The 22,005-nt window shown below is 47.9% G+C and overlaps 1 protein-coding gene across 1 annotated transcript in view; it reads left to right on the forward strand.

Annotated features, from left to right (window-relative positions):
* LOC148040783 (exostosin family protein) overlaps positions 1 to 22,005 on the forward strand; it is a 230,017-nt gene that overhangs the window by 191,498 nt on the left and 16,514 nt on the right. Inside the window, exon 12 of the mRNA XM_087667045.1 lies at positions 19,682 to 19,780. Coding sequence (XP_087523171.1) covers positions 19,682 to 19,780 — 99 coding nt within the window. The remainder of the gene's footprint in view (positions 1 to 19,681; positions 19,781 to 22,005) is intronic.

Genomic DNA, 22,005 nt, shown 5'->3' on the forward strand with positions numbered 1-22,005 from the left:
GTGCAATCTCATCATGTACCATTTTGCTATGCATCTCATTGTGTAAAGTCCCCAAGAGAACATTGCTCTCTTTGGATCGGAAGTGGGCTCCACCAGTGGTGCCATAGAAGTGGGAAATGCCCTAAAACGTCCCTTGACAGGACCCGTAATGCCAAAACATGTGGAGGAGGACTCAAAATACATTTTCCTGTTCGTTGAGATGCTTGCACTATGGGGAAACAGTTGCCATGTGGCATTTCCCCAAACGTTTTGATTCGCCCCGTTTTCCAACAAGATTGAAATGTTTTCACCAAAACATAGTATATTCTTTATGGTTTAAACATAGCATTATTAATCATCATGTTCTTTACACTTGTTAAGCATAGCGTAATTAATCATCATGTGATTTACGCGTTACATGTAGCATCTAAAGAGTTATTAATCTCATGTTCTTTGTGCTTTTTAGTCGTCATGTTCTTTAAGCACTATTAATGTTTCATCTTCAATTATTTAAAATAATTAAGCTTAGAGTCGTTTCTATCCGCTTCAACTTTCTTCGTTAATGGGGAGAATGATAATGAAGAGGATTTGCCTGTAGCAATTGAATATACTAAGAGATTATAATTAGTTATCACTCACTTAGAAACCTTTGATTTTAAGTATGAAACTTGTATTCTAAGTTTTAGCTTCCCGCTTCTCTTTTCCTGTTTTTCTCAACTATGGGCGGTACATATCTCTATAACCTTTTTTCTTCGCAAGAAACAACAGTAGGAAATGAAAACAGGTGAATCATAAACACAGCCCATAGAAGGCTGGAAATAGGGCGATTGGCAGCAGACAGCTGTTGCTAGGCTGAGAAAGGTGACACTAGGTAGGAAATGATCAGCAGGAGCAGTTTGCAGACCTGTAATCAGCAGAAAACAGCACTGGGAACGGAGAACTTGAGCTTTGCCATCTGAGAACTGGATGCAGCAATGAAAGCATGAAAGAATGCTGAAATAGACTGCTAAACACAAGATAAAAGAGTAAACACAAGAACATTGCAAAAGAAGAGAACTCAGAGTTGTGCGCGGGAAATGGAATCCATATAACGAACACGAGACATTCGCATATAACAACGAGTCACTTGCTACGTGGGCATTGGCACCGGCTCCCTCTGTCCACAAGGCACGCACTAGATTTGCAAGTGATGAATGAATGAATGTGGAACGTGAATAAATAGGCCAAAAAGAATGTAAATAATGCATCTACCAACATTTAATGCTGATCCACCAGCATAAAATGCCTAAATAATCAATAATGTAACCACTAAAAAATGCCTTAAATACCATATAATGCTAGGCATAACCGAGACACACACATGAGCTGACTAGATTGCTAACACCAACGTCTCTCAGCTTGGATGGGTGGTTAAAGCACTCGCGATTAGTCTCCAGTAGATGCCATACTCCGACTCCTCCCTCAGTCCGCTCCCATGAGAGCCATTGACTTTGGACAAGTCTACCTGTCATGAGGACATGTATTTTTAAAACCTCACTTAACATGTGGATTAATTTTTAATCACATGGTAAAGTAAATGTTGCACATGTGAGGTGTAATTGGGGTTAGAGTAAATTTACGAGTCTGGGACCCAAGGAAATCACAAGATGTCAAAGGCAAAAGTTGCTATAAGTTACGCCGCATAGGTACTTGGTGGTATTTGGTGCCAGTTGTTGGCTTAGGTCATTCATTTGGCCATAAGTGTTAGTTTGGTGATATTAGAGAAGTGACATTTAATGGTATCTAATGCCAATTCGATGGTCAAAGATGGCACAGAGACACTCGAGAATGAAAGTTGCCTAGCCAATTTAAGTATTGACAATCCAGATTATTTTGTTGGGCATCAAAATAATTATTTGATTAATTTTTAGTATTTAAAAGCTGAAAATTAACATTTAATTATGGATAATGCTGAAAAAACTATTTGGGAAGGTTGCCACTTGTTGAAAATGCCCATGCAAGACTCAAAAACATATTTAGAGGTAGATAGAGGCATTCTAGTGCATTCGGTATGCAAGAGAGAGAGAGGAGATGCTACTGGTCTGATCTGCAGCCATTGGAGGACCTTCTGAGGTAGTTAGGGGCAAGAGAAGACCAATCAACAATAGGAGATAGCATCTACAGGCTGTTGAGATAGGGCAACAATAGTAAATGACTCATTTTTTTCAGTTCTTCACGAAGAAAGTTTGAATTTTGTCTCTCCTGAGCACTTTCTCATCTCCCAACGTTTCTACGACCTTGCTCCACTATGATATTCTAATGTAGTATCAGAGCCCTCTTTGATAAAATAAGCTTCTCATAACTCCATCTTGACCTAAGTGCACAAGAAGATCTCATTTTTCTCACTCTATCCTCTTCTCCTCCATAGGAGGTTTTGACCACTAGCCAGTGGAGGATCCGGGAGAGGAAAGGAGGCAATATCTTCACATGGTCTCTTCTTCGAACCTTCTCCCCACCTCACGCGGCGCAACTACGTAGCACATCAGAGCTTGACATTGGGCACATAGGATCTCAACATTGTGGAAATACCAAAAAAGGTGTCATTTTTGATAGCATGATGCTTAACAGGATGCTATGTGCTGTGGAAGGTGCAATGTGGGCAGACTTCATGGGGCTTTGAAGCCCCCCAAGTGGGCTATCTACCCCCTAAAAGATTGCACTAATTCCCTCTACACTACTCACACAAAGCAAAACCCTAACTGTGGGTCCTGGCAGCCATAAAAGTTTCATTGCAAGCTTTAGGGTTTTCTTAAACCCAATTACTACTTCAACTCTAATAGTGATTTTAATCATTGATTAACTGTCTGGCATATATTGTGAGATGAGTGGTTGTAAGCACTGATGCTACATCTCTTAGTCACGGTCTTGGTTCAAATCAAAATGTGTAAGATATTTTATGTCTTGAGGAGATTACTTTTTTTTTCCAAATAAAATGTGGCTGATTATATTTCTCAAAAGATTGATTACAACAGAGTGCTCATGTTCAACAGATTAGCTGGAGCTAATGCAAAGTCACAAATACATCATGTTGTATACAAGCCTCTTAAGGCGGTCTGGGGGGGATGGGGGTAAGAAGCCATGGAGCGGGGGTGTATCGCCATCTGGGGTTGCTTGCGTGTATTGCGAAAAACAGGTCCTGGCCGCCCCAAGTGCACATGACATGACAACGGAGCTCCTGACGAGCCCTAGAATTGCCCTGCACCTGATCCCATCAATCGTGGAGGGAGTGGATGATGGGGGTCCAGAGCTCTGCTAAGGTCGCTTGTGCTGAAAGTCTCTCCATCGAAAGCCTCTTGACACCGCGCCTTCCACATATTCCAGTCAGTAAGACTTCCTATGATCTCCCATACCTTCGAGCGGTCTGCTGTGGGCTCCAATACTTGGCGGATGGATAGAGCCTCCAAACCGACCACTGCGCACGACTCTGCCTCGATAATGAATATCGTGTCCTGCATCTCGGCCTCATACAAAAGGTGACAGCCTTGGCTGACTACCTGCCAACAGAAAGCTCCCCATGAGATACATCCAAGGCTCAGTGATATACGGCGAAGTATACAGCATGCTTCGCTCTGCACGAATTGTGCCTCCTCACACGACCAAAGGCAGTGCTTTGGGGTTTCCAGAGGCTGCTGTGTGTAGCACTTGCAACCTCCCTCCTTCTGCATCTGGGCAAGCCAACTTCCCACCACCAATCCTCCATGTGCCACCAGCCATAAAAAGTACGACACCCTCCTCGGCCTCCAGCTATCCCATAGGTAGCGTCAGAAGGTCCATCAGAAAGGCTCCGTGATGCTGTGCTCCGCCTAGTGCTTGCTATGTGACGGTACCTAGTCCATATCCTCCTGCATCAATACATGTCTGCCAATTCTGGCATTGTACTCTAGGAACCTGGGTGGCTTCTTGGCGACCGCAGTGGCCGGCCATAGCCACTCTCCTGGGTTCCACTCCAGCTCATCAAGTGGTTTGCTCTCCCAGATCCAAAGGTGCCACTCCTTGAGCTCCCTCTAGAAAACATAGGGGTCCAGTCGCCATGTCTTCCCCTGAAGGCCCACCAGCCGAATCCTCCTCCACGAAAGGGCGGCTATCCCCTCATCCTGCTGCCCTCTGACAAGGACCAGACGCCCCCTCTCCTGAACGGCGAAGAAAGTCCCTTGCTAGGCGCCGCCCACTCTACCTGCCACTTGTAGGGGGATGCCTGTTGGTGAAAACTTAGCGGCCCATATCTCCCCCGGCTCTATCGGCTCTCGTATCGGGGGAGCAAGCCACTCCAGAGCTATTGTTGCGCCTATCTTCCTTCTCAACTCCACTTCTCTTTAGCAGCCTGATACTCGCTGCAACATCTCCTTGTCCGCCATCTTATACAGCTCTCGCCATGTCCTGATGGTACCAACCCAGCCGGCCTCCCAACCAGCCCACTGGATGTGGGGCGCTCACTATCTATGTCCCTTTCCGATCTTTGACCTGAGGGTTCTAAATCACGGGTTGATGATCTATCTCCTCGTGGCAGCCTGGGGGGCTCTGGATTAGGGTCTTATAGAGGCCTTGCCACATGTGGAGTAAGCTGCGTAGGAAAGGTGATCGGGGGGGGGGGGGGGGGTGATTTGGGCTGACGTGAAGATCCATCTTAGGGACGGCCTCCACTCACCGCCAAGCCTCGGTCTACAGTCCTGAAGACCCTCTTGTAATAAGACCTTTCAAGTCTGCCTGCCTGGTGTGAGGGTGCAGACAACTAGCTTGCCCAAGAGGGCCTTACTGTGATACTTTGAGTGTATGATCCCAAGGCCTCCCTCTGACCGATGCTGTATGATGGTCGCCCATGCCACCTTGACCCTAGCCCCACTCCGGCCTGCTTGAGGCCATACAAGGCCTTCTTCAACCTGTAGACTTTCCCATCTGAGGATCCAAAGCCAGGAGGCTGCTCAACATAGATCTCCTCCTTCAAATCACCATTGAGGAAGGCCGACTTTACATCCAACTAGTAAACAGGCCATCTCCTATGGCCAGTCAAGGCAAGAACAGCTCTAATGGTTGCCATACGAGCAGTGGGGGCAAAAGTATCATGACAATCAATCCCTGGGCGCTGTGCAAAACCTTTAGCAACAAGGCGAGCCTTGTGCTTATCCAAAGAACCATCGCTAAGGTATTTGGTCTTGAAGACCCACTTGACGCCAATCACCTTCTTATTCGGGGGGCGGGGCACAAGTGACCAAGTGCCATTCCTCTCAATAGCCTCCAACTCGGCTTCCATAGCTTTCTTCCATGGTGCGGATTGTAAAGCCTCCTTCACGGAGGTGGGCTCTCGATTCTGCATAACACGGGTCATCAAACAATAATTAGAGGAAACAAGCTCCGTAGAATGTGCCTGGTGCCGCCGGGACCGCCGCGGACCATCTTGCGGTCCCCACTCCTCAGGAACCCCCTCGATCCCTGAATCACGGAGTGTGTCACGGCCCCAGCGAGGAGGAGGCCGAACCTCCCCTCGTCTCTCTCCATCAGCTAAAGACTCTGGAATATCCACCGGTGGTAACTCCTCAGGGGTGACCGGTGGAACCATAGACTCTGTGTCAAAAACAGAATCATAATCAAAAGGCACGGGCTCCAATGGAACTGTAGCAGGAGCCCAACTCTCCCCTGGATCTCCAAGAACGGGATGCTCCTCACCCGTTGATATAGCCGGAACCTCCACAAACCGCACATCTCGACTAGTGTACACATCCCGCTTGACGGGATCATACAGTCGATAGCCTTGGGACTGGGAGCTGTAGCCAACAAATACCGGTCTTTGGGAAGCTGCTTCAAATTTATCACGGTGAGCCTTGGGAATGTGAACATAGGCATCACACCCAAAGACCCTAAAGTAAGAAACATCGGGCTTAGTCCCAAAGTAAGCCTCAAAAGGGGTCATCCCATCAACGGCCGAAGTGGGGGATCGATTAAGGATGTGGATGGCAGTAGCCACAGCCTCGACCCACAGAACCTGAGGGGTCTGTCGGTGCTCCATCATGGTGCGCGCCATCTCGATCACACTGCGGTTTTTCCGTTCAAGAATGCCATTTTCTTGAGGAGTGTTGGTATTGGCAAACTCCTGGTGAATACCTTTATCTGCACAAAACCGAGCAAACTCATTAGAAACAAATTCACCACCCTTGTCGGATCGCAAGGTCTTCAACGTTCGGCCCGATCGGTTCTCCTCAAAGAGAAGCCAATCCTTGAAGTGGGAGAAAGCTTCTGACTTTAATGCCAAAAAATAGGCCCATGTCATCCTGCTATAGTCATCTACGATCAACATGAAGTACGAGCTCCCACGCAAGGACTCATTCCTCATAGGGCCACATAGATCCGTAGATACTAGCTCCATCAGTGAAGTAGACCGCCGCGAAGCTGTGTGGGGAATGGCATCCCTATGCTGCTTCCCACGAATGCAGGAGACACATGGCTGCTGGCTCACCACTATATCCGGCAACCCTCGAACAAGCTGTCCACGTGACGCCCTCCGAAGATAATCATAGTTGAGGTGACCAAACCGAGCATGCCATAACTCTGACTGTGACTGAGAGGTAAGAAGAAGAGTAGAGAGGGCGGTGGAAGACTTCAATTTATAGATGCCGTTCTCCTCATATCTGGATGATAGAACCTTCCTCGACCCACGATCAAGGACGCGCACCGTAGTACTGTCAAATTCCACCAAAAGGCCAAGGGAGCAAATCTTATGAACTGACAGGAGATGATACCCTAAGCCTGGTACATGCAAAACCTCTGAGGTATGGGTACCACCTCGTCCATCTGGAATAAGCTGCATCTTACCCCGTCCTGCAATAGATACTGAAGAGCTATCTCCAATGAGAATCTGCCCACGCGAAGGTCGCAACTGTGCAACACCATCTGAGGAAGGAGTCATGTGCCGGGAGGCACCACTATCAACGATCCACTCTCGAGCCTGGGAAGCCGTCATCGCAGCATCAGAAGCATTCGGTGAAGAGTCCTCTATGACAGCTAGATGAAGAAATGCAGCTGATGAGGGTGCAGCCACCGCTCCAGAATCCTTTGTGTCCTTCTTGTTGGTGTCCTTCTTGTCTTTGTCAGGGCAATCCTTCTTCCAATGGCCAGTCTTTCCACAAATATGACATGTGGATTCTTTGTCCTTGTCCTTGTCCTTGTCCTTGTCCTTGTCCTTCTTTGACTTGTTATCCCCCTTCTTCTTCTTTTGGTCCTTCCCCTTCTTCTGAGAGGCTTGACCTGTCAGCGCCTCCGACTTGGAAGCATTCTGTCCCTTTAGCTGTTCCTCTTGGTCCAAGACCATAGGAACCAACTCTTCCCATCGAAGAGTAGACTCTTGCCCCGAAGCAATAAGGGCAGAGTAGAATGTACCGAATCGTGGCAGCAACTGGGACAATAGTGTGATCGCCATGTCTTCGGAGGAAATCGGCTTCCCCGCATTTTGAACCTGCATCTGAAGCTGCCTTAGCTTGTTGATGTGCTCCCGCAGCGAAGAAGACTTGTTTACGGACAAGGTCCGCATCTGTACCTCCAAAGAAACCCGCTTCATAAGGGTCATCCGATTGTACATCTGATTAAGATCCAGCCATATCTCCCGAGCCACTATCAAGTGCTCGATGTGAGCGATCACGGCTGTAGTACAAGATAGAAAAAGAAAGGAACGAATCCTGGCATTCAGTTTGTCCCAATGAGACTGAGCCTTGGCCAACTCCGCACGAGCATCGGAAGAGAGTTTGGACTCATCTCTTACCGAGGGCCGGCCGATCTCCTCCTGTACAAGCTCCGCCAAATCATAGGACTCAAGGATGGCCAACATCATGACGCGCCAAATGCGGTAGTTGTCGCCATCGAGCTTCTGATCTGCGGGAAGAGTCGGTAAGACAGGCACCTTCCGGTCCATAATCGACTGGAACTCCAAGTCAATCTCTGTAGACATCTTCACCTGTAATGCCTTCACAAACGCAAAAGCAGCCCCCTCTGATTGTGAAAACTCAGCCTGCTAAGGCTCTTCCGCGTCCTGAAACTTCCTCACCCGCCGGAGGCGATGAAAAAGCAAAACCTGCACTTGTAGGCTGAAAACTCAAACTTCCTCTGCGTCAAAAAGCAGTAAACAGCAGCAAATCCACCACCTGGACTCCTTTCCTGTGCGCCCACGCTCGCTTCAGCCTTGTTCCAAGGCGCAGCCCTCCTGTCTGCCCTCAAACGCTGAAAATGCAAATTTGTATCATGATAGAAACTCCTCTTCAGGTTGGTTCTGCGCTCAGTCAGCCCTTTAACACTGCTCTGATACCATGTCAGAGTGCAGCGGTGCGGAAGCGTAGGACTGAGAGAGAGAGAACGCAGAGAGAGAAAGAGACAGTGGAAGATGAAGATCTGCTGTATAAAGTGTGCTGAATACAAAGATATGCAGAAATATACACGGGCGCAGTGCGCTGGACTGCGTGTCTCCACCTCGACGATGCAACCTGCTGTTCACCTCGAAGTCCGCTGCAGTCTGCACTGTCTCCTGTCTGAAATCTGCAAACAGAGACGGAATCTGCGCGTGCCACCGGTCTGTAATCTGCGAGCAGAGAAGTGTGGGAGACTGTGGAAATCCTCGGCTATTTATAGCCAGAAAAACAGGGCGCAAACAGGGCAGGTCGGCTGCATTAAATGCAGCCGACTGGGCTGCAGGCAGTCCGATTGCCACGTGACAGTCCTACTGCACAGTCCGACTGGACTGTGCAGTCCCGTACCCGTACAGGCGCTGATCTCTAACACCTCCTGCCCCACTCTCTGGTCCAAATCTGCTCTATCTGTCTCATCATCTCCTCGCTCCTATAGATTGAGTTAGGGATCCAACAGGAATGTGTGTCGAGGGCGGATGTTGGGGGATCAAGTGTTAGGAGAATCGGGCAATGATCGGAAAACGTGGTGCCTGCCAATTGCTCAATTTGGCCTCCACGAGAGCCTTCCCACTCTCCCACATAAAACCTATCTAACCGCTCTAGCAGGACTCCACCCTGCCGCGTGTATCCCCAAGAGAAGTCCAGTGACCTTTCCCTCCTGTGGAAGGCAAGGTCTCAGCAGGCATCGCGTGCTCCTATTGCTAGTAGAAAGACCTCCCATGCAACCTGCTCCTCCCCAACCATGCCATGGTAGTTTGTGCCTTTGCTCTGCTGGTCCTCCAAAGCCTCCAGGTTGTTGAAGTCTCCTCCAACGATCGAGGAGTCCACCTCTAGGAGTCCATCCGCGATCTCCACCCAGAACCTGCTACGTGCCCTAACCTCCGTAGGGGCATAGATATTGAGGACTCCAAGGCACGAGTCCCCAATATCCAGTCTAATCCATAGAACCCTCCCTGCCACTATCGTCCAGTGGTCTTGTACACAGGCGGTGAGACTCGGGCGAATAGAGGTTCATACGCCTCTACTCCTGTCGTGGGCACCTATGGCGTGCCCCCAGTAAGTTTGCAGCTGCCCGGGAGTACCTTCTCTACCCGTTGGGCTTGGATGGGAGTGAGCTTGTGCTCTTATAGAAGTAAGATGTCGATCCGTCCGGCAAGGGCAGACTGCAGCTCTTGCCGAACAATCAACTTCCTTGAACCACGTGCCCTATTGTAGTGGAGACTATTCACATTCCAGGATGTAAGGTGTAAGCTCATGGGGAAACTTGTGACTGACCGAATAGGCATCTGTTCGGTGTTAAGGTTGTTGATAAAGAGGAAAAACTATGGGGCATACAAGTACGTTTTGCCGCCGGTCCGGACGGCGAACTCGAGTCCCCTCCATGGTGGCCCTCGGTCAGACCATAGTGGTGATAGGTGCTCCAGGTGGTACTATCAATGCATCTATCAGCCATGTCGAGAGTCATGACTCTGTACACTGGTAGAAACGGGCCACCTGTGCCAGGGGCCACTCGATCACATCCCGCGGAGCTCTTCACTGTGGAGGGGCTGGAAAAATAATACTCAAGTGTGGGACCTCAGTACTAGCCCACCAGCTGATGTGCATCATGCAACAAGGTCATTGCTGTGCGAACTGTGCTAATCCTTCTTCTCCCATCCACTGGGAGGTGTGGTCCGCCACCTGACTCTTCAGCTCCTCGTCTATCTGTGTCGTTGTCCAATCCTCTGAGTGAGAGGACTAAAGGAAAAAAGCATAGTTTGGTCCATCCGGTGGTGCTAGTAGATGGACCTTGCCGCTCCTTGACTTACGAACCATGAAGATCCCCAGCTCACGATATGGTGGAAACTCTTTGCGCTCTGCAACTCTCAGGTAGGACGTCAGGCCACTACGGAAGAACTCCTGTGGCAGCAGCTGTGCGTGTCTCCGAAAAGTGTGATGGGCGGCAGGGACAGATGAGTTGGTGGCTGTGTGGGAGGGAGAGCACTGCTGGCGCGAGGAGGATGTAGGCGTGTGTGGCTCATCACCACCTGTGGGAGGAGGGGGGTGCGTCTGGGGGGGATCACCTGAACCGGGTGCGGATCTAGGGGGGTGCTCGGCAGGGGAGGTGGTGGGGGGGAAGAGGGGGGTCAGGGGATGGAGGGGTGGTCGGAGGTATGTGTCGGGTGTGGGGGGGGGGTTGGTGGCCCTCGTAGGGGGGGTTGTGGGCCAAGGTCAGTGGGGGGGGGGCAATGGAAAACAGAGGGGGAGTGGTGTGGGGGCTGTGGGATCTCAGGTGAGGTGGTCTGTGGTGTAGGAGATTGATGTGGAAAACTACAGTCCTGTCAGGTGGGGCGGGCAGGGAGGGGGGGACTGCAGAGTGCTTTGTCGAGGAGGCGTCACTCACCCTCCTGCTCCCTACTGACGAGGCTGAGTTTGAGGCGCTGTCTGCGGCCCCTTCTGGTGTCTCCCTCTCTGTCGTCTTTGGACCCAAATGCGTACAATCTGCTACCTGATACCCAAAGTCGTGGCAGCGCAAGAACTGCCCTGGTTGCCCAGTCACAATGACCTAATGTCTAAAGGAGTGACCTCCAGCCTCAATCTCCAGGAACTTTGGTATGCTTTTTGTGTCTTTCACGGCCACTCGTACCTTTGGGACTCCTGCAGCTGTCACTGCATCCGCGAAGGAAGTAGGAAGATCTATGCCAAAGAGCCGTCCAAAGTCCTTTATTAACTAGCGGTACTCGACTGCCAGTCCGCTGAAAAGTAGGGTGACTGGGTGTCTGAGAAAATTGTTGTGGAGCGCAAATGACTCCATTGCTTGCCGCTATACCAAGGAACCATGTAGATGACCCCCTTCGTGGAGGCATAGGGCGAGCTCTCCACTAACTCATAGGCCGCATCCGCCGTTCAGCCTCAACTTTGTGGCCCGGACAGCCAAGAGCTGTCCCTCAAAAAGGATGATGCGCAAGGTGTTTGACTGGGGGGCACTTGTAGAATGCACCGGCGTCTGACCAGAGGTTTCCATTGCACGCCCCTACTAAGAACGTGCCAATCACACTGTTGAACTGTCGGAGACGGGAGGAGGGAGTGTTGGTGCAGATGGAGGGAGCAACGGGTCGGGGGGGGGGGGGGGGTGTGTACGATGGCGAGGAAGGGAGGGAGGGTTTGTTTTCTGACGATGATGGAGACAATGGGTGCCATGATTGATATCGTCAAGCTAAAACCACGCGGATGAGGGGCCTCGAGCTGCAAGGTGAAGGAGACAGGGAGCATTGCAGGAGTGTGGGGGGTTGGGGCATCAGAATGGGGGAGTGCAGCGGGTGGCAGGCTTGGAGCGGTGGACAGAAGCCACAAGGTGGGGGAAGACAGCGCGGGGGTGCAACATGAAGGGGTTGTTGGCGGGGGGAGCCACAAGGCGGGGGGCAGGGGGGCGTGGGGTAGTGCTGGGGGGAGGCAGCTCGAAGGCACTAGTGTCTGGCAGGGGGAGAGGTACACCGCGACGCGGAAGAGACAAGCAGACGAAACGGGTGGGTTGCGGGGGGCGTGGTGGCTGATCAATGTTGACCGGCGGGAGAGGCGGGGCAGGTAGCGGGGGCGCACACGAGGCATGTCAGCAGTGACGGGCAACGGAGCGAAAAATCCTGTCTTGAGGAGATTAGGTTTCTTACCTTAAGCATATTCCCTAAATGCTTAACTCTCATAATCTCACTCTTGATCATTGTAAGGTTGTGTGTCAGATATAAACACATAGACCATTTTCATCTCTTCATCTAATCTTGTGTGAGTACACATAAGTTACTTTTAGGCTGCTATTTACTTGGATTAAAACATCATTTTAATTGCTTGTGCCCTTATTGCCCACCTTGTAAAGGATTAGACACTGCCATTGCCTTGTGCAATCGGTAAGACCTTCCTATCATGGATTGTATTGATGTAAAGTCTCAAATCTGCAAGTTTGATAGGAGAGACTTCCACCCATGGCAGGTATTAGTGAAATATAAAATGATAGAGAGGGGTTACTAGCCCTTCATCAAAGGGACCAAAACCATTGATCCATCCAATTCTATGGATGTAGAAGATGATGAAAGAGCCCAAGCCATAATAATGTTGCACTTGGATGAATCCTTAATCCACCATATTGACCAGCTTGCAACTATAAAGGAGAAGTGGGATGAAAAAGACGCCATTGCAATACTTTTGAAAGCTGTAAGAAAAGTCTTTTAAACTCTTTTCACTACCCTAACAAATGCACCAAATCCTACACTTAAAGGTGTTAGCAGTCATGTTTGTCATGCCTTGTCATCTCCTGCCTGTGAGCCTCAGTCTGAGTCAGACGAGGACATTAGGAGCTCTGACTTGTCTATCACTTGTTTTGACGGAGGAGGTAGCTCATTCTAGAGCACTTAGATGTGCGTTTCCCGGGGCAGTTTCTGCATTCATCAGCTTGCCTCACCTGCCGGACATTGTCCACCCTTTCCGGGATTTTTCTGAGCATTCCTGGCATTTTTACCAGCATTAAATGCTGGTCGGACATATTTATGGCCTCAAATTTCAGGTCGGCCAGTTTGTGGGTTTTTTGGCTATTTATAGCCATTTCCCACTTGCCAGTTAGTTGTATTATCAACTTCCCTCCTTCCTTGGCAGGTGCACACTCCGACTCCGTCATCTTCCTCCGTCTTTGGTGCTGCCATCGTCATCAGCCTGATCTGATTCCCTTACTGACGCTTCGGGCTGCGTGCAGGGACTGATCAGTCCATTTCAGTCCATTTCAGTGTATTCAGCATTCATTTCAGTCAGTGCAAATTTCTCTTCCTTCATTCTCTGCTTTCTCTCCTCTCCTCCGTGTTCGTATTTCCTCTTCCGTTGCGCACTCTCACATGGTATCATCGCCAAACTGAGAGTACATGGAGCTGAGTTTTACGCGGGAGAACACCCACAACTTTGCGTTTGCTGGTCCCGACGTCTCCAACAGCTGAGGCGTCACCTTCTGCACCATCTCCTTGATCCAGGCGGCCTGTTTTGGTGTCAACAAATTTGCGTTTGCTGCTGGTGCCTTCTCCAGTGGCTGCCACGTCATCACCACCCTCTTCCTGCCTGCGTTTTCAGTCTGGGCGGCCCTCCTCCAGCTAGGCAACACCCTTCCAGTCTGCGCCTTGCTGTTCTGGCTGTTGTTCCCTCGTCCGGCGGCTCTTTCCTGCTGGCGACTTATTCCCAAGCTGCGTTTTCAGGCAGGCGGCTGTTTTTCTGTGGTGATTGCATCGTCAGCATTTGCGTTTGACAGCATCCTTGCGTTCTGTGCAAGGCGGCCAGCTCAGGAGCTTCTGGTGTTTGTGTTTCGGCACCGGCAACCTTCCCTTGTTGTGTTTTGGTGTTTGCAGATTGGAAGATGTCTTCTCATTAGTCTACAGGTTTTGATGACTCAGATGACGAGCTTTTGTCTCGACATTCATCTGAACGGAGGCGTGATTTCTATCACGAGGACCGTTGTCCGGAGTCTATTCCTCTTTCCCGTCCCCCTTCTATTCATGTATCTCGGCGATCCCCTTCCAGTGGGCCGAAGATGCAGCCTTTGGTACCCCCTGTACAAGTACCCGTACTTCCTCAGCTGCCCAAAGAGGACTGGTTGGATGGCTCCAACTTTTCTCTATGGTCCTGCAAGGTGGAGTGTATCTTGGACTCCTTCGATCTTTGGGAGCTTGTTTCTGTTCCTATTCCCCGGCCTATGGTGGATCCCGCAGATGGGACATCTATGGATCGTGCAGCCTTATGGGATCGGCTTAATTCTAGATCCAGATCTTTCCTCTTTCTGAGTTTGCAGGATTTTGTCCTTGTTCATGTTCACAGGTTGAAGACTGCAGCAGACGTGTGGAGAAAGCTCGCGTCTCTCTATCAACAGAAGACGTTTGCCCACCGGATATCTCTCGAAAAGAAGTTGCGGATGCTCGCTATTGATGATAGTTCTTCCATGAAGGACCACATCAATAGATTACAGGATATGAGGGATGAGCTTGCATCCCTCGGTCGGACGATATCTTCTGAAGACATGGCTATGATTCTTTTGACTCAGCTGCCATCGCCTCGGTTTGATGTCTTCTACACCAGCCTTCTTACATCGAGGACCCGTGCGAAGCTTCTATGGGAGGAGCTATCCCCGCTTGTCTTGGAGCATGACGAGCGACTCAGAGAGATCAGTGCTAGTGGATCCGACTCCACTAGAGCCTTTGTTGCAGGTTCGGGAGGACAGAAGAAGAAGAAGAAGAAGAAGAAGAAGTCAAAGGCTAAGAAGAAGGACAGTTCTTCAGGCTCTGACTCAGATTCAGAGAGACCGAAGTGCCCACACTGTGGGAAAGGGACACATCCCGAGGAGAAATGCTGGAAGAAATTCCCTCACCTTCGTCCGGGAGCGAAGGGTGGATCTACATCGGAGCCTTCTTCTACCTCTACACCAGCTGTTACCCATGAGTCAGTGTTCCTTCATATCCATGCTTTGGAGAAGGATCCTTCTTCCGTGGCTGCAGTGTCTTCTGCGCAGCCTTGGTTAGTGGACAGTGGTGCTTCGAGTCATATGACTCCCCGAGGTGATTTGTTACAGGATCTCCGTCCATCAGAGGGTTCAGTCACTGTTGGTGACATTTTATCGGTGCCTATTAGTGGTGTTGGCACATTGCCTTTGTTTACAGACCGACCTATGAGCTTCCTTTCACAGGCCCTACATGTTCCGGACTTGGGCCTTCCCCTCCTCTCAGTTTATGGCCTTACGAGGCTTGGCACACGAGTGATCTTCACCGAGCATGCCGTTGTTATTGAGGATTCTTTTACAGGAGCTGTCTTATCTACAGGTTGGCGGGAGAGCGGGCTTTACAGGCTCCATTCCCCTTCTTTGATGCAGGGTCCTCCGAGGCAGTCTATTGCTACACCCGTTCCCGCTTGTGCACCTTCTATTCCACAGGTTCCTTCCCATCCCCCACCTTCTCCTCCGGTGGTTCCCTCATACCCCCCATCCCTTTCAAAGGGGGACGATCTCGGTGATGCGGCTGTGGATTCCCTGGCCCCTAGTGTTTTAAAGGGGGCTTTCCAGGATCGTGAGGAGCTCCTTCCGCAGCAGTCTACATCGACGGACTTCATCGACCTTGGCATTCCTCTTGCCACCCCAGGATCTGTTTCTCCCTTGGCCTTCCGCCACATCCAGGATCTGAGAGGGGGTGTTAGCAGTCATGTTTGTCATGCCTTGTCATCTCCTGCCTGTGAGCCTCAGTCTGAGTCAGACGAGGACATTAGGAGCTCTGACTTGTCTATCACTTGTTTTGACGGAGGAGGTAGCTCATTCTAGAGCACTTAGATGTGCATTTCCCGTGGCAGTTTCTGCATTCATCAGCTTGCCTCACCTGCCGGACATTGTCCACCCTTTCCGGGATTTTTCTGAGCATTCCTGGCATTTTTACCAGCATTAAATGCTGGTCAGATCAGCATTAAATGCTGGTCGGACATATTTATGGCCTCAAATTTCAGGTCGGCCAGTTTGTGGGTTTTTTGGCTATTTATAGCCATTTCCCACTTGCCAGTCAGTTGTATTATCAACTTCCCTCCTTCCTTGGCAGGTGCACACTCCGACTCCGTCATCTTCCTCCGTCTTTGGTACTGCCATCGTCATCAGCCTGATCTGATTCCCTTACTGACGCTTCGGGCTGCGTGCAGGGACTGATCAGTCCATTTCAGTCCATTTCAGTGTATTCAGCATTCATTTTAGTCGGTGCAGATTTCTCTTCCTTCATTCTCTGCTTTCTCTCCTCTCCTCCGTGTTCGTATTTCCTCTTCCGTTGCGCACTCTCACAAAAGGTGTCGTTAAGTCTTGTTTGGATGACGAGGAAAGAAACCAAAAAGAAGGCACCACCAGCTTAGCATCTATCTCGACAACCGAACTCTTAGTCCATAGTGTTACTATTAAATGTTCCTTTTGCAACAAAAAAGCACATATTGTAAGCAACTACTGGAATAAATATCCCAACAAGATGAAGTGCAACAAATGTAAACAAACAGGATATATCACTAGTAAATGTCCTAACTCTCTTGAAGTACCAAAAGAATTGGAGGCCAACTATGTTTCCAAACCTGATAACTGACTTTTCTACTATTCGTTGTATAATCTTTCCATAAATATCCTTGTAGGCTATTTAAAAGAGACATCCCACTGATTCATTGAGGGGGGGGGGGAGGGGAACCATTTATATGCCATGTAATCCAATGCCACCTTGGCATTGGGAGGGGGGGGGGGGTGTTAGAAATATAGCATGGCAACCCTTGAGTAAGCAAGGGTGCACAAGGGAAGGTGAGGTGTGAATGGACTAAAGGGCAAGGGAAACCCTAACCCTAGCCCATGCTAAGGCTAGATAAACAAACTAAAGATCACTCTAAAATTGATGAGAGAGTGTACCTTAGTTGTACCTGAGCAACTTACTAAGCAAGATTTCTTTCTTGTACTTGAGCTCTCTTCTCCCTCTTGTGCACACAATTTTATGCTCTCAGTCTGATATTCCAAAACATCATACATAAACCACAGCTTTTGTGGGTGTTATCTGTTACAGTAGCCATCTTGTGAGCACGTTGGTGGGTGAAAATGAGCGATCGGAGACATGATGTTGCATGGGGTCAAATGGGATAACACATGTAAATATCATTTTTTTTGTCTTTCTAACACTTACTCGTAGCGGGAGTCGGGTTGATAGATGGAAATCCCAAGTGGTACCATGCATGTTCGACACATGGTTGTGATATTTCAGTTTTGAGACATGCGCCTTAACAAGAAAAGATATCCTCATACACAAAATGTGTTTTTGCTTCCGATTTTGAGTCCCTGAGTGGAATTTTACGTTGCAAGGGTCATGTTTGCCATCTAGCAACTAAGGGGAAGGGGGAGCTTGGTAAAATAGGGGAAAAAGCAAAAATGTGAGGAGTTAAAAAAAGAAGAAGAAGAGAGGGAGGGGGGTTTTACACAAGACAATCAGCGTATGAGAGAGAGAGAGAGAGAGAGAGAGAGAGAGAGGAATCTTGCAGTCTGAAGAGAAGGAAGAAATCTGAAGAAAGAAGCTGTGCAGCTGAAGTTATCGGAGCCGTGGAGCATGATGGCAGGGCTGTTGAAGCCAATTGACTGATGCGAGTTCTCAGATTTCAAATGATGGTAATAAGAGTCTTCCTTTTGTCTTGTTTTCTTCTTTTGCTACGTGGGGCACAAAGTATGCAGATCTATTGTGATGTATGGATATGATTGAGAGACAACAGAGGGTTGTTCTTTGTCATGTTGAGAGTGATGTATGTTAGTTGTTTGCGTGAGGCTTCCCGTCAGGAGAGAAGAATGGAAGTAAAGGATCTTTACATTTGAAATTGGGTATGTGGCAAAGAATATGTATTATGAACAAGTGTTGAATGCACGGACTCAAGTTAGTGGAAATTTGAAAGGATTTGCAGCCGAAAATGATGAATTAGAGCTTATAACGTTCGAAGCTCCGTAATTCTTCATCAATGCAAGATATGTTGAGATGTATTTGTTGTTATGCTGAAATCAAAGAAAGTGTCCTCCCATTTGCAAGTTTGTACTTCTTGGGAAAAAGAAGTTATGTGTTTGCTGCATGGAGCAGCAGTGTATTTTTGCAGTGCTCTATGAGGCAATCTCTATGCTGTATGAGGAAATAGGTACTGCATGCAGAAATTTAGGAATGCACGCTATGCAGAGCTGTTTTAGGACAGTAGCTCAAAGAATTTGACTTTGAGTTATTCTGGAGAGTTCTAGATTGGAAAGAGAGCTACAACTTTCCTTTTTGAAGTACGGCGATCTTAGATCTGGTTAGAAAGTTATGATTTGTTCCGTGAAGTGCTCTATGAGGCAATTTCTGTGTTGCATGAAGTAACAGGTGAATTCAGTAGCATCTACACCACCAACTTAGTTTCCCATGAAAGTCATCATGATTATCCATTGCTATATCAGTGTAAACTCAGTTTTGATGCAATAATGGAATGTCTACAACAGTGAAATGCTTGTAGCAGTTGAATTGGCATGAAAATTCACCGTATAAAGCTTTGGTTACCTGCATTTTTGGTTTGTAGTTATGTGTGCTTTGAGAAAAGAAGAACAGAAAGGGTCTACAACTGATTTCGTACTGCTTGAGGCAACCACGCTTCGTGGGGCAGTTGTTGCGTGGGATTGCCATCCCTAAAAAATAGGAGTTGTGTGAATCTGAAAGCTTGTGTTGTCAAAGTTTCAATCATGGCTGTTTCCACATCAGATTCTCTCTAAAAATAGTACTCCGGAGGAATTGCATAAATTAGTTACTTATCCTATTTCCGTAAATAGTGATTCCGTATGGTTTACAAATCCATTCCGTTAATCGATTACGAAAACAATCATTCATTCGAAAAAAGCCCAAAGACCAGCTAGAAAGGCTCGAAAACCCACCGATAAAGCCATTCAGATTCGCATAAAAGCCAATAGGCCTTAAACAATCAAATATTAATAGCCTGTCCATGTTGTTTTTAATTGAAATCGCTAAAGTTGCTATCAAATTGCATAGTATTACTGCTTTTTAAGAGACAAGGATAATCCAGGCTTCACTAGACCCAAAGGTTTTGATGAAATGCTTTTGCTGCACGAGTACCGCCTGAAATGATATCGGATACGTTATGTCATTTTCTTGAGTTGCTTAAGTGTTTGAGTTGAAGTCTCAATGAGGAATGAGTGATCAGGAATATTTGATCATGTGTTCAGTGGTGCTGTCTTGTGGGTTTTGTTGAGGGGAGATCCTCGGTCTTTATCTTGTGGTGTTGTCTTGGGGGTTGTTAGAGGCCGACTACCCAATTCACCTACCAATATCTTTCTTTATTGTTATGGTACTAGGATTCTAGAATGCTCATTTCCTTTGGATCTTTTCTTTTGCATGGGGAATTTAAGTAAGAAAAAGATATTTTTCTTGGAAAGAGCAAGGACTCCAATCTGGAAAAAAAGAAGAAAAGAAAACAAAGAGCTAGGACTGTAAGGATCCATGCAGGCAGCAGTTAGCAGCAGCTTGCAAGCCATATGTGTGAGTCGAGGCTTTTTATAGCGAAACTTGAACTGAGTGCATACAAAGACTGAACAGAACAGCACACTCCATCAGTTGAGCAGTTTCGAGATGTTATGACATTTTAATAGGGCATTCACTCCAGTGTCTAATTTTGCATGTTTGGATAAAATTTTAGCTTTGATTACACCTATATACTTTTCATGAACAACTTGGTGATGGCTGATGTCTATGTTATTGTTCTTATTGCAGGATGGAATACAGCTTCTATATGAAAACATACTGGATTATGATGCTTTCGCAATTCGCATTAATGAAACGGACATACCTCAGCTTGTTAACATTTTACGGGTATTTTATTTGTAGTGGTGTTTTGAACTTGTTAATATTTTGCAGGTATTCTATTTATAGTGTTTTTCTTTCAGTTTGTGAATAATAGTTTCTCTTTGTGTTGTTCTGAGTCACTTCTTGACAATTAGGCTGTGCAAGAAACTCAACCATCATCTGCCACGATTAATAAAACAAACACTGGCATAGGTGATCTAATATCCTCTTGTCCCAGAATATCTTATGCTTTTCCTTATTTTAACTATCACAAAAAAAGTTTGCCGAAGTGGTCATCAGCATCCTAGAAACTGCCTATCCCCATCACCCAGTTGGTGATGTCCTCTGAGTAGTCCTCTGAGTATGTGCATCTTCTAGTTCAAATCCCAGAATGCAGATTCATGCATGCACTATGGCTGCTCAACTTTAGATAAATAATCACATTATCCTCAGAAGCATCTCTTACCATTTCTTTGAGACTCAATTTGCCTTCATCACATCCCGCTATGTTCTGTTCCATCTCCTGCAGTTCATGCCTGCCTCCTCTTACCTTTATATGTCAAAGCAGTGCCATGAATTTTTGCATCATGTTTAGGTGCACCCATCTCGGTCACCTTGCAGTTGAACTCCATGAAAGTTTCTCTGCTTTGTAAGTGATTCATGTGTGGTTCACTCCAACCTTTAAATCAGAACTGCTAGTGTAAGTTATCTTGCACTGCTTGTAGAGTGGACTTGGTCTTGGACATTTATTGGCACAATACATGTCTTATGCTGCCAAAAATCTCTTGCAACAGTAAGACCAACCTACTTTTGATACATAGATCTGAACTCAAGCATATTTGCTGTGAAAAGAGTGGGCAATCCATCTATGTCAGTTTCTAGGAGAACTCCATGGAAGTTCATCCACTTTGCAAGTGATTCATGTGCAGTTCACTCCAACCTTTAAATCAGAACTGCTAGTGTAAGTCACCTTACAAAGTGTGGACTTATTTGATAGTGGGGGAAAAAAAAAACTCTTGCTCGGCACGTCACCTGCTACCCCGCCCCCCCCCCCCCCCCAACTATCGCATCATGCCCGCCCCTGCTGTCTCCGTCGCCTGTGGCCCCGTCACACACACACACACCCATCCCCCCCCCCCCCCCCCCCCCTCCACCCCCTCTTTCCCCCGCCTCCAGTTGGGGAAAAACAGCAATTTCCCCCTCCAGTTGCTCCCTCCCCCTGCAGTAACTCTCTCCCCCCCTCCCAGTAGCATTGTAATGTGATAGGTAGGTTCTTAGTAGGGACCACAGCCCCCACACCCACACCCACCTCTTGAGATGGAGTACGGGCATATCCTTATGGTTCTTGGTACCACACAAAGTTTGACATTCCTCCTATGCATTGCATGATTTCATCATCTTTGTACTAGGGCGCTTGGGCAAGTGAACAATTTTCCCATGAGGAACACTGTCCTAGTAGCACCTGTTGCATGAGCATTCTTCAGCATGTCGCATTCTATCTCCACCTCACTCTTCTCTTGTTCCCCTTTTTGGGCTTGAGAGGGGGTGTTGAGAAACCCTTCACCCGCAGTTTGTGTTTTTGCGTTTTGCGTTTAGGGTTTGCAGCTGCAAAAAGGGGTGCCATCCTAGACTGACTCTGCCTATTTATAGGCCACTCTCTCATTCATTCCTCATGGCTTATTCATTCAGTCTGTCACCTCTTCTCTCTAGCCTCTCCACTACCCTCACATCCCTTCAGGAGGACATTGTGGCTCATGGTTCGTGGTTTTCTTCATCATCTTTCTTGTGCTATAGCACCCTTGTTCCCTTGTATCACATTCACTCCATGATTCAGATCTTCATCATTTCATTAATCAGAGTTTCTTCTCTCTTCTCTTCTCTTCTCCATGTTTGCCAAGTTTACTCCGTGTTCCTTCCCACAAACCCTATTATCTCGCTGGTACGTCATCTTTTGACAAATTCTATAGTTCTCGTTCGTGGTGTGGGAACTATTCTTCTATTGCGCGATAGGCAGTTGTTGTTTGCGAAAGTTCTTAATGTACCGGATTTGGGTTTTAACTTGCTCTTTCTCTATGGTCTTACATAGCTAGATACTTGTGTGGTTTTCACCCGAGATGCAATGATTGTGGAGGATGAGTCTACAAGAGTGACTCTTTGGACAAGTACACATGGACAAGTAAACAGGAGGGTGGACTTTATACGCTCACAGCCTTAGCCACAAGGACTTTCCACGAGCTTGGGCTACTTTGGCA

The sequence above is a fragment of the Lygodium microphyllum genome, chromosome 1, assembly GCF_053477565.2.
Source record: "Lygodium microphyllum isolate KBCC chromosome 1, Lygodium_microphyllum_v1.1.10, whole genome shotgun sequence".
Taxonomy (NCBI): Eukaryota; Viridiplantae; Streptophyta; class Polypodiopsida; order Schizaeales; family Lygodiaceae; genus Lygodium; species Lygodium microphyllum.